Source organism: Heterodontus francisci, chromosome 23, assembly GCF_036365525.1.
Source record: "Heterodontus francisci isolate sHetFra1 chromosome 23, sHetFra1.hap1, whole genome shotgun sequence".
In the NCBI taxonomy this organism is placed as follows: Eukaryota; Metazoa; Chordata; class Chondrichthyes; order Heterodontiformes; family Heterodontidae; genus Heterodontus; species Heterodontus francisci.
Genome location: NC_090393.1, coordinates 54,417,234 through 54,429,929, shown reverse-complemented (window position 1 = coordinate 54,429,929; position 12,696 = coordinate 54,417,234). Strand labels below are relative to the sequence as shown.

The window sequence follows — 12,696 nt, the reverse complement described above, 5'->3', positions numbered from 1 at the left end:
GCACTGCAGCTTCACCAGGTTGGCACCTCATTTTTGGATATGTCTGATGCTTCTCCTAGTATGCTATCCTGCATTCCTCATTGAGCAAGGATTGATCCCCTGGCTTGATGGTAATGGGAGAGTGAGGGATGTGCCAGGCATAAGGATACACATTTTGGTTAAATACAATCCTGCTGCTGATGGGCCACAGTGCCTCATGGATGCTTACTTTGAGCTGTTAGATCTGTTCTCAATCAATCCCATTTAGCACAGTTGTAATGCTACACATGATGAAGGGTATCCTCCGTGTGAAGACATGAAGAATAGAGACAAAGAAAATAGGGAAAATGTATGAGACAAACAGGTATAAAGCAAGATAGAAAAAAGAACCAACACCAATAAGGTGATCTTTCTCAGGCTGCCCATACTACATAATTATCTTCATAATTCAGTACTCTATATTTGGCTTGTGGAGTGATTAACATTTTATTAATAATCAATGTTAATATGCATTAACATTGCTCCTATTGCTGTACTAATTAAAAATACTTCCTGCCTAGCTTTTGGGATAAAAAACTGCATGTGCTGAAAACCTACAACATAAGCAGAAAACACTTAAGCAGCATCTGTAGTGAGAAAAGAATACTTAATGTTTTGGGTGAATACCCTTGGTTGAAACTGGAAGAAATTACAGATCAAAAGCATTTTCAAAAGGTAGTGTGGAATGGGCAGGAAATACACATGCAGGAAAAAAAGACTTGTAATGGGCTTAACTGAAAAATGGGAGATAGTGAGAAAATAGGAGCCCTCATGAGAAATTGAGATAAGAGGCACTTTACAGGTTATCCTATTTCTGTTCATGTCTGTATGTCAGTCTCCCTTTCACCATTATTGTTCCTTTAATGCTGTGCAACAATATGCCCCAATTTTGACAAAGCAAATACCCAAAACATTGTCTTATCTCTTCACAGAAGCACCGAGCTGCTGAGCGTTTTCAATAATTTTGCTTTGATTTGGAAGTTACACCAGTCCCCAGACAAGCCTCAATATTTATAGGGCCCTATGGATCTACTTTCATCACATTCTACAACTTTGATAGTGGGTGTGTACTTAATGTACAAATCATTTCCACAACAACCTCCATGTGCATTCCTCAGTCGAGTTTGTTGGCCACATTTCCCCCATGTGAAAATTGGAAATAAATCCAAAATATCCATGTCAAGCTTCTCTTTCTAAACTTGCAGCATTTGAACTGCATTGTGTTCACAACATGCAACGGAAAGTCTTACATTTTATAAAAAAAACAAGCCATTAGCTCCATAAATATACATGAATGAACTTGGGAATCCAATAAAGAAAATAAGTATTATACATTAAGTATACGACTAAACACAAATAACTGTGAGCTCACAAACTACAACAGTTTCTGTAGATAAAATGTTTTATTTTGATTAGGCTGATCATTTAGCTATGACTAGCTAAGTTTTAGTCAAACAGACCAAAGCCCATGTCATCATCCGATTCCTCAGACTCTTCCTTCTTCTCCTCCTTCACTTCCTCCTTGGCAGCAGCTGGAGCAGCCTCGACAACAGGGGCCACAAAAGCTGATGGATCAGCCAGGAAAGCCTTCACCTGTTAAGGACAAGGAACAACTTGCTGTGAAAATTGGAAATGAGATACAACAATCATTGTAGAATAACACACCCCTTTCTAACTTTAGAATACTGACAGTGTAACATCTCATCTCAGCATACATTTAAACAGCATCTTTAAGAATAAAGTGTGCCACAATTCATAGAAGCACTAACAAAATTTGATACCAAGCCACACAAAGAGATATCAAGACAAGTGACCAAAGAGGTAGGTTTTAAAGAAGGCTGTGTATGTTGACAATGCAACCATTAGGTGGCGCACTGCGTGTACATGTGCAAATGCAGACTCTTCAGCTGGAATGTCAGGTTCAGTCAGCTGCCAGGATTAAAGATGGCGCTGCTCAATTTATCACAGGAAATGCTGATGGCTAGATCGTTTGTTCCCCGCTCACGCCACCCCGCTCTCTGGTCGGCCGCTAGGCCCCCCCCCCCCCCCAGCTGCGAGCACTGGGCTGCGCTGCTATCCTCCTCTCGCTCCCACATTTCAACAGTCTCCACCGTCCGAAGAATCAAGGGGTGACGGGGCGATGTAAGAGTGAGTGGCCGAGGGAAGGGAAGTGGCGCGGCCTAGAGCTAGCGGCTGAAGGGGGCGGAGAGCGAGCAGCCAGAGAACGGGATGACGCGAAGCGCGGATCAATTGGCCAGGGGACTGGAGGGGAGCAGCGAGGTCTAGAGCGAGTGGCTGAGGGGAGGAAGCGTCAAGGCCTGGAGCGAGGGTAGGGGGGATAAAAAGAGCTCCAGCCTCAAAGTCTCCCATTCAGCTGCTTCCTCCAGCCGAGGGAGGGGCTGGATACCCAATAACGTTTTATTGTGCACGTGTGAAGATGGACCTGGCGCCGATACGCGATGATGCGTGATAATGCCATCCCATGCATGCGCCACTAAGTCCTAGCAAGATGTAACTGTGCATACGCACAGCTTGGCACACTCTGATGACGTCAGCGGGCTGCTGTGTTGTCAGTAATCACTTTGTTTAGAGAATCTCTTAAAGGAGGAGAGGCAAGAGATGATGGTTTTGGGGAGGGAATTCCAGAGCTTAGGGCCCAGGAAGCAGAAAGGAGAATTTGAAAAATAGGAAAAACAGCGAATTTCATCTCTACAACAGTAATAAATCACATTCACTAGAATGTACAATTACAATCTGTTAGACACAATCTTTTAAAACATTCAATGCTTAAGTATTTTAACAAATTACAGTACCTTTTAAAATGCAAACCTAAAAAGTTCATTTATTTTGTTGCTCAGGGTATCTACAATATCCTACATTGAAAATGCTATTAATCTGAGATAGTTCAGCATTCTGAAATCAGCCTGTAATAAGCCCAGTGTTGTTGAATGCAAATATGCATTTACAGACATGCAGCAGTGCTTAATGAGACATCAATCTTTGGAACTGGCTTCACAGACAGGTCAAACTTTATTTTCAGTGATTGTATTGTCAGGATGTCAGCCAGTAGCAAACCCCCCACCTTGTTACACCTCTCATCACCAGCAGACAAACATTTATGGTTGAAATTCAATGAGACCTAGGATTCTTACAGTCCAACCAATACAAAGCAGCAATCAACAAAGCTGAACCACATTGAAAGTCAGAGCAAGTCATCAAATTGTACAGTGCTCTGTTCAGGCTTTTTTTAAAAATTTGCGTCAGGAAAAGCAGTTCAATAATTTCTCTATTCTCTAGAGTTATGAAGAATGAGAGATGATCTCACTGAGACTTACATTCTTACTGGGGGCGACAGGGTGGATGTAGATAGGATGTTTCCCCTGGCTGGCGAGTCTAGAACCAGGGGACATAATCTCAGAATAAGGGAACAGAGTCTCAGAATAAGGAGTAGGCCATTTAAGACTGAGAAAAGGAGAAATTTCTTCACTCAGAGGGTGGTGAATCTTTGGAATTCTCTACCCCAGAGGGCTGTGGAAACTCAATCATTGAGCATGTTCACGACAAAAATCAATAGCTATCAGGATACTAATGACATCAAGGGCTATGGAGATAGATTTAAAGTATTTGGTAAGAGAAACAAAACTGATATGAGGAAAAACATTTTCAGGCAGCGAGTGGTTAAGGTCTGGAATGCGCTGCCTAAGAACGTGGTGGAGGCAGGTTCAACTGAAGCATTGAAAAGGGAATTAGACAGTTACATGAAAAGGAAGAATATGCAGGGTTATGGGGAAAAGGCTGAGGGAACTGCTCTTTCAGCGAGCCAGTGCTGACACAATGAGCCGAATGGCCTCCTGCACTGTAACGATTCTGTGAATTAGTAAATGGCAAACTTCATCAAAAACTGATCTTCAGAAACATCAATAGATCTGCGCTGTAAGATTCTGTGTCCACTGAATGGACTCCCAGTTAGAACAGTAAAGTAGAAAGCAAAGAAACAAATTATGAACCAATTAAATGCTGCAATGGGCATTTGGGGTCCACAATCTAAAATGGGCTGAATGGACTTCCTCATCCATAATTAACTGGAGTGAACTGTGACCTCTAAGATATTGGAAGCATTTACATTTGAAGAGCTGGAATTCAACTTAAGACACTTCTACCATTACCTTATCAGCTAATGGGAAGGAGTAGTCGGTCTCCACAGCGACAGCCAGCACTCTCTTGTAGCCATTGATGATGGAGTGTGGTATAGAGGCAATGGTTGGGTAACCAATCTGCAGACACACACTGGCCACATTGCGAACTCCCTGTGAAAATAATTGATCCCATTAAGAAAACACTGTACTGATGGAACACAAATTCCCAAATCACAGCAACAAAGGAGAAGCTATCAAAAACTATGAGTTTGAAAGAAACTACAAGAAAGTCCCATCCCAGCTCAAGACACCAGTTGAAATTCCCATCCTATTCTTTATAGTGTTGTGCATTGTTCCCTCTGACTATTTAACAACAATGGCTGCAAAAGTACGTGGCACAACATTTAACAGCTTAGCTGACGGAAGATCATTGCGAGTTAATATCTTGCAACTTCAACATCACTGACGTTTAAATTTGTTTTGCACAATATGCAAAACCAGCACTATTGGCTGAATCCAACATAGCCAAGATCTTCAGTTTATGAAAGCCCTAGCAACAAGAAGCTTCAGCAATTTCATTCAACATACCTCCAGGAAACACATTTGCAGAGTTTCTTCAGTGATGTCCAGGACCTCAGGGTTGTACACACTGCCACTATCATAAACCTGCTTGATCACCAAGCCATAGGAGAAGGGAGAGATGTTCAACATGTTCAGCAGAGTGGCTTCACTGGCTCCCACCTTGTCACCGATCTTGATGAGTTGTACATCACTCTATAGGACAAGTCAATCATTTGTCAGGAGAAAAGTCAACATTCTACACTACACTGCAGTAAACGGTAAAGAAAAGCATCGAGAATTAATTCAAGTTTCAAGGATAAAACGAGTACTATAACTTTACGGCTCTTAATTCAACACTATAAACAGCATCAGTCTGGGATTAGACTGAATTCATTTCAAGGGGGGAAAAGAAATCAGGATGCAAGGAGAAAAGGTGATCAAGGCCACCAATTTACAGTCAGATAAAAGTGGACAAATTCTCAAAATAATTTGCCAAATATCAACTTTAACAAAATCTCACAATCCTAATAAAACTTATTTGGTCACAATAAACCAGATCTAATAATAAATATAATGAAATCGCCAGATTTGCAGTAAAAATACTAGAATTTTGTAATAAAAATTGAATTTGACTCCTAATAAATCAATGAAAATCTCAAAAACTGCCACAGGGTTCAGAAAATCGCAGCATTGTTAAAACTGGTAGGAGAACAATAGTAAGCAGGGGTTTCAGTTCATTATATAAAAAAAAAAGAAAATTGCAAATAAAGCAAACATATTTGAGGTTCGCACAGGGTTGACCAACCTTTACATGCTGGGGGCCACATTACAATTTTTGTCTTACATGTGGGGGGTTGTCAGTGAGACAATTTCGGAAAGATAAATAAGGACATTAAATATTTATCTTACCATTAATAAAAACAAATGTACATTTTTGTGCAGCTTTAAATAAGACTAATTTATTGACTTACTTTCTCTTCATTCTGTTGAACACTGATTTTGAGAGATAGCTGGCATTTGTTTTGCTTGCACGAGTAGTCAATGTTTGCCCGTACACTTGGTACAGTAAAGCGGAGTATTCCAGATAGATATCATTCTGTCAGGATGATCTTGATCACTCTCTCTCTCCGTGTCCCCACCGTGTTGTTCCCCGCCACCCCACCCCCCCGTTCGTCCTTGCTCTCTGCCCCCCTCCTCGCTCTATCACCCTCTCTCTCCCTCTGACAGTTTCAGAGAGCTCAGCAGAAGGTTGGTCAGTTTTTTTTTAAAAAGTTGCGCTGGTATCAGGAACAGCAGTTTTTGAACCTCAAACAGATTCGGGGTTTCTCGGCAGCCTTTTAAAAAAAAAAGTCGGAACCCACTGGAAAACCCTGAATGTGTCCAAAGTTCGGAAAGGGCTGTTCCCGATGTCAGCAGCTGTCAGCTATGAAACTGAATTGCAGTGTTTTTTAAAAGCTGGTCTGAGAATGGGAAATTTCTCCTCTCCAGCCACAGACCCCCGGAGGATAAGGAAGGCCCAGGGCACAGTTTACATCAGTGGGCCGAATGGAAACTTTTGTCAGGCCGGCTCCTGGCCCACCCTGGGTTCGTACCTTCATTCATCAGCACTCACCAGAATTTCAATGGTACCTCTGGAGATCTTAGTGGTGATGCCCAAAGCCTGGAAGAAGGAGGTCTTTTCAGGACCCAAACCTGTGTTTTGACTTGGCACAGTAACTTCACAAGGGGCAATCGCACCAGCACGGGCAGCAGCTGGAACCTGTGGAAGAAGCACAAGAAGTTAGAACTGCTGAGATAAAGACACAAAAGAACGGAGCAAAATGATTTGGTATTAAACAAGAGGTATGTTTGCATAACTATAAAACTTGTTAACATTAATATTTCATGTTTCATAAACTTAAAATATTGAGCAAGCTCAACAAAACAAAGCCTTTTAAAAGTAGGGATAGGACCACTTCGCCAATATGAAAGGCATTCCAATTCTTCTTCCCCACCATGACAAGCAGTGCAGAATGCACTTCCATTAAAGTAGAAATGTTCTATCAGTGCAAAAGAAACCATGTACATTTATAATCATGAACACAAACCAAATCAATCAAGTGGTTGAAAAATATCCACTCAATTCTGCATAAAATCTCTGCGTTGACATCAGGCCAGTGAACTGGCTTCACCATTTAAACTTTATCAGGGTAGCAACCTAAGAGCTTTACCTTATTGGACAACAGCATGTCACGGATTTCACACAAATCCTCCTTGGTGAATACAAAGCCAACATTGCCACGGATATGAGGCAGGAGCCTGAAGAGAAACATGATATTAGCACATTGCCCCATATACAAGTCAAGCACATAGTTTCATGTAAGGTCGCAACCACCATAAAAGTTTATACTAAGACAGCTCACTTACTTTTCTAGAGCAGGATTGTTCTCCAGGTGACCTCGGATGGCCTTGCGCATCATCGTATTCTTGCCCATCAGCACAACAGCCTTACCACGCAGCGATATACGGATCCGTTGCATCTGCTTGGACCCAACATTGTCTGCCCCAACAATGAAACATTTTGGATAGTCATCCAAAAGTTGCTAGAGAGAGATTACAGATACTGTATAAGTATATACAAGCCCATGATCCAAAATCAGCTTGATTTCTTCATATGAAACAAAGATTCACAACCCAAATACGTGCCCCACCACCAATTTTCTTGTGGGATTGGTTCCTTATTGGGACACAAGGCATTTTGTTTTTAATTGTTCATGGGATGTGGGTGTCAGCATTTATTGCCCATAGGAAGGTAGTGGTGAGCCACCCTCTTGAACTGCTGCAGTCCATTACGTTTGCCCACAGTGATGTTAGAGAAGCAGTTCCAGGATTTTGACCCAGCAACAGTGAAGGAATGGAGATATATTTCCAAGTCAGGATGGCGCATGACTGGAGTGGAACTTGCAGCTGGTGGTGCTCCCATGCTGCCATTGTTCTTCTAGATGGTAAAGGACACGAGTTTGGAAGGTGCTATCAAAGAACCCTTGCAGGTGCATTGTATAGATAGTCAACGCGAATGCCATGGTGCGCCAGTGGTGGAGGGAGTGAATGTTTAAGGCGGTGGATGGGGTACCAATCAAGCGAGCTTCTTGAGTGTTGCTGGAGCTGCACTCATGCAGGGAAGTGCAGCTATTCCCTCACACTCCTGGCCTGTGCTTTGTAGATGGTGGACATGCTTAGGGGAGTTAGGAAGCGAGTTACTCATCTCAGAATTCCCAGTCTCTGATCTGCTCCTGTAGCCACAGTATGTGTGTGGCTGGACCAGTTAAGTTTCTGGTCAATACTCACAGCCCAGCTCCTACCGGATGCTGATGGTAGGGAATTCAGCGATGACAATCCCATTGAACATCAAAAGGAGGTGGTTAGATTCTCTCTTGTGCCGCTCATTTGCTTAACAGTGAGCACCATCCATGTCCCGATAACAACTGAGGTCCACACACAAGCACTTCCAACAGGGGGCAGTAACCGAGTCACATTGCCAATTTTAACACTACCAGATCTCAACAGTGATAGCAATTGCTTGGCCAGTCCCACACACACACATCATCCACCACCCCTCCCCCTCCACACACATACACACGAAACACATTAACCTGCGAGTGCATTTATGACATTGAAGCACCTTTCAGAAAGAAACCCAAATTGAATTACAAGAATAACGGTAGCTCAGAATTCACATCTCCACTATAGACCAACATAATTTCCAATGTGTTAAAACCCCATTTTGAATGCAATGGAATTGAAAACCTCATCAGAAAAATTCTGACATTTCAATCCATAATCCATCTCAGAACCTCACATACCCAAAATATAATTTAATGGAAATGCGAGAGGGCTGATGGGATAATATCCATCTACTCGGTAGCCATTTACACTTAAACAATGGATTGAAACCAATTCCATTGCAGTTAAGGCCTCAAACTACCCACCTTCATTAACAACCCTTTTCTGTCTTAATCATCATGCTGTGGCACAATTATACTATCATACTTGAATACTAGAAGAGCTCCTCTGATGTCAAAACCTGATCTCCCTTTTAAAAAAGAATGCTTGTGTGCCTCTTCTCCCAGACATCACAGCAACAGTATTTTGTAGTATTTAAAATTTAATATTTATTGCAATTTGACTTTGAAAGGTCAGTGAGTAATTTCTTTCCCAGTTTCACACTGCTCTAATATTCAATCCCATTTTCATCAGGTCTAGTCCTATCACTTTACAGTAGATAAGACTGCCAATCCATCTCTAATGTAACTGCTCCTTCCTCAGATTTGGTTACTCTTCAGATCTTTTTCCAATGCTTGACGCAACTCTGCTAAGACAGCAAAGAAAACAGGCAGTCTGGCCAGATAATGGTGGAATAGGTGGCTATACTCACAATGATTTTCAAAAAGTAGTTGGACTTCCACGTAGCTCTGTCTTCCCTGGGCATCTTTAAGTGCTTCCAAGGATTGCCACAAATTGGTTTAAAGACAAGATTTTACTGCAAGACAATGAATAAAAGCACAATGAGGCAAGAATTTACAATACAACATCAGGAAGAAATTCCTCATGAGGACATAAAGCAATACTAATATAATTATACAACTGATACCACCCATCATTCAGAAGCTTCAGTCCCTTCAATAGCAGCACTTAGACGTACGTCTAGTACTCTAAATCCAATTAGTCAATATAGGAACCCTGGTAAATAAAACTATTTTAATATAGTGGATAGTTGGAAAGGACAGAAACAGATTGGCTTCAAATGCTCCCTCCGCTAGCTTTAGCAGCCACTCAATATTTGCCGCCAAGGTTCACTTGCTCCTTGAGCAATTTGCCAGTGAACTACCAGTATTGATATACCTCATACTCCAGCATTAGTTACTACTCTCAGACAGCGTGATAAACTCCCAAGACTTCTCAGCACATTTATCAAACCAGCTATAAGTCAGGAAGGTACCATATTTCTTTTCCAGTCTGTGTTAGCTGCAACCATGGCAAAAATAATCAGGAGAGAAAATTATTCAAGCAAGGACGAGCTCATGCATTTATATTGCACCTTTCACAACCTGAAAATATCCCAAAGTGCTTCAAAGCCAATGGAGCATTCTTAAAATGTAGTCAGTTATAACGTAGGAAAACGGAAGCCAATTTGGGCATAGCAAACTCTCTCAAACAGCAAAGAGTTAAAAGTCTGTTTTTGTGATGTTGATTGAAGAATAAATATTGGCCAAGGCACCAATACTCTCCTGACCTCCTTCAATTAGTAACATGGGATCTTTTGCATCCAGTTGATAGGATAAACAAGGCCTGCTCTGAAAGACTGTGTCTCCAACAATGCAGCACTTGTCAGTTCTACACAAGTGTCAGCCAGGGAATAGATGTTCTAGTCCTGGAGGGCTTGAACCCAACAACTTTTTGACCTAAAAAGCAAAAGTGCCACCACTATACAACTAGTCGAATCAGGTGGCATTTCTACTCATGACCACGAGCAAACCCTGCTGAAAGCATATGCAAGTGTACAATGGAATCAGGCTTAGGTGTAATATTTTCTCTTCATTCCCTGGCCCTCACACAGTATCAGAGGGTAACAGGCACTCAGGCAATCAAACTGGCAATACAAAAGAGGACAATATATGATGCACAAACACCCACTGCCAAGCACCAACCAACATTTGTCTTAAAGCTTAGAATAACTTGTAAAATAACAACCCAAATACATAAATCTTTATAGATTCTAGGTTTTAATACAGCTATAAAGTACAAACGCAAAGAGGTAATGGTAAATTCAATATGGAATGTGCTACCAGAAATATTACAAGAGGCAGAATCCATAACAGCTTTCAAAAGGGAAGTGAATAAAAATGTAAAAATAATGAGATATGGGCGAAGGAACTAAATGAATACATTTAGCAGTGTTGCCATAGGCAACCTGACTTAGTGATAGCACACTCACACCTCTGAGACAGATGGTGATGGCATCAAGAAGCAGTCCAGAGAGATAAGCACATAATCGAGACAGACAGTGCAGTAAGAAGGGAGAGCTGCATTGCAGGAGGTACTTTCTTTCAGTTGAGACATTAAACCAAGACCCAGTCTGGCCTTTCAGGTGGACATAAAACATCCTATGAAACTGTACAAAGAACAGGTGAGGTTTCTCCAGTGTCCTGGCCATTATTTACCGCTCAACTAATGTCAATTTAGCAGCGTTATCGGAGACCTCAGGGGATGGCCATCCCTGTCCTATTGCGAGGGACTCCAGGCCATGGTCCCATACTCAGGTTTACAAGCCATGCCAATGGCAAAACCAGTGAATATTCAGTGGTGATGGTGGAACAGCTAGAACCTCAAGGAACAACAGCTTACAGGTGGAGGATCGTTTCAGAAAAGGACTTCTGTTTCCTTTAAAAGTACACGAGGAAGGCAATGGGAAAGCATCCCATACACTTTTTCCCTAATCGTATAGCACATTTCACCAGGAGTTTAAAAATGGGAGTCGCTTATGAGCAACTGAAGAGGAAAGCATAGAATCATGAGGCGTGGAGAAATGAGCAAGCGACCTGTCCTCGAATAGACCACCACTACAACATCACTAAGATCATTGAAACAGGAATAGGACATTCAATTAGATCATAGATGATAAATGAAATTTGACCATCTTTTCTACATCAAGCTCACTCGAATATTTTAACTGACCAAGCATTCACAGCCTTCTTGTGGAGCAGTGTTCCAGATTTCTACTGCCTTTTGCACGGAAAAAGTGCTTCCTAATTACATTCCTAAACTGACTGGCTGTAACTTTAAGATTATGTCTCTTATTCTGAATTCCCCTACCAGAGGAAACAAATTTCTTTTTAATCTATGAATTATTTTCTTATAAACACTTCACTTAAATTCTACACCCAAGGGAATACATGCCAAGTTTGCATTACCTGCCCTCAATTTAATGTTTTTAGCATCTAGCAGATTGGCTAACACCGTTCCAACATCAAGAGACTAGACTTCAAAGTTACTTCATCGGTTGCAAAATAATGTTGGAAGTCGTGAGGGTGCTTGAATGCAAGTTCTTTATTTATAAAATTCTGATTCTGAAATGGAATAGAGGGCCAGAAATCATTCCAGAATAATTACCAGTGAATAAGGGTCTGCAAAGAGCGCTATGGCCCAAGGAATGTATCTGCGAAACCAACCAGCATCTCTCTCCCTCTCAGATAGCGGGTTAGAGCCCAGGAGCTGCGAACTCGTGGGCCGCCAAGAGGCAGCTGGAAGGCTGTGACCCTGAGCCAGGGGTGGCAACTGGGACACGTGTTGGGAAACGGGCTCCAAGGCCCAGCAGCCGCCAGGTAGTGGTGAAACCTGCCGCATCTCAGCATCTTCCTGACCTGCAGGCCAGCCCGGGCCTGGCTGTCGCCTGACTTCTAGGCCGGATCACTCCACGCGGCGGCCCGGCCCCATTCGGACCTCCCTCCACACCGGGGCCGGGACCCGCTCGGGCCTCTCTACACTCGGCGACCAGGCCTCACTCGGATCCCTCTCCACAAAACAGCCCATTCGGGCCTTCACACCCAAACTGGGCTCTGTTCTCTCGGTCCCTTACACTCACCTCAGAGCTGCGGCAAGAAAGAAAGAGGACAGGCCCGGGCCGACCCATAACCCATCCCGTCGCCGACAAGCCACCAATCACCGAGCGCATTGAGGTTAGAACCAGCCAATCGTGCAGCACAGCCGCAAGAAATCCACCAATCCTAACGAGAATCCGAGGCAGCAAATCACAGAGCGAGTCACCAGATCGTCGTTACAATTAACCAATCAGACACCAGAGAAGGGATTGCGCGGAACACGATCTTCCAATCAAATGCCGGAAGCGACAGGCGCTCCTGAAGAAGTTCTTCTTCAGTTCCGAAGAAGGGTCACTGACCTGAAACGTTAACTCTGCTTCTCTTTCCACAGATGCTGCCAGACC

General features: G+C 42.6%; 1 protein-coding gene across 1 annotated transcript; it reads right to left on the bottom strand.

The window, feature by feature from the left end:
* Window positions 1-1,402: 1,402 nt before the first annotated feature.
* On the bottom strand, window positions 1,403-12,413 carry rplp0 (ribosomal protein, large, P0). The gene is made up of 8 exons (XM_068055318.1): window positions 12,337-12,413; window positions 9,130-9,234; window positions 7,122-7,297; window positions 6,926-7,013; window positions 6,328-6,474; window positions 4,743-4,928; window positions 4,185-4,325; window positions 1,403-1,611 (listed from the first exon to the last, which is right to left on the bottom strand). Exons 2-8 carry the CDS (start codon window positions 9,181-9,183, stop codon window positions 1,465-1,467), a joined length of 939 nt encoding a protein of 312 aa, XP_067911419.1. The 5' UTR covers window positions 9,184-9,234; window positions 12,337-12,413; the 3' UTR covers window positions 1,403-1,464.
* Window positions 12,414-12,696: the final 283 nt, after the last annotated feature.

Coding starts and splice junctions, on each gene's coding strand:
- rplp0 (XM_068055318.1), bottom strand. CDS start 9,183: ATGCCCAGGGAAGACAGAGCTACGTGGAAGTCCAACTACTTTTTGAAA. Junction 6,475..6,925: donor ACATGCTGTTGTCCAATAAG/GTAAAGCTCTTA, acceptor CTTCTTCCACAG/GTTCCAGCTGCTGCCCGTGC. Junction 1,612..4,184: donor CCTTCCCATTAGCTGATAAG/GTAATGGTAGAA, acceptor TGTCCTTAACAG/GTGAAGGCTTTCCTGGCTGA.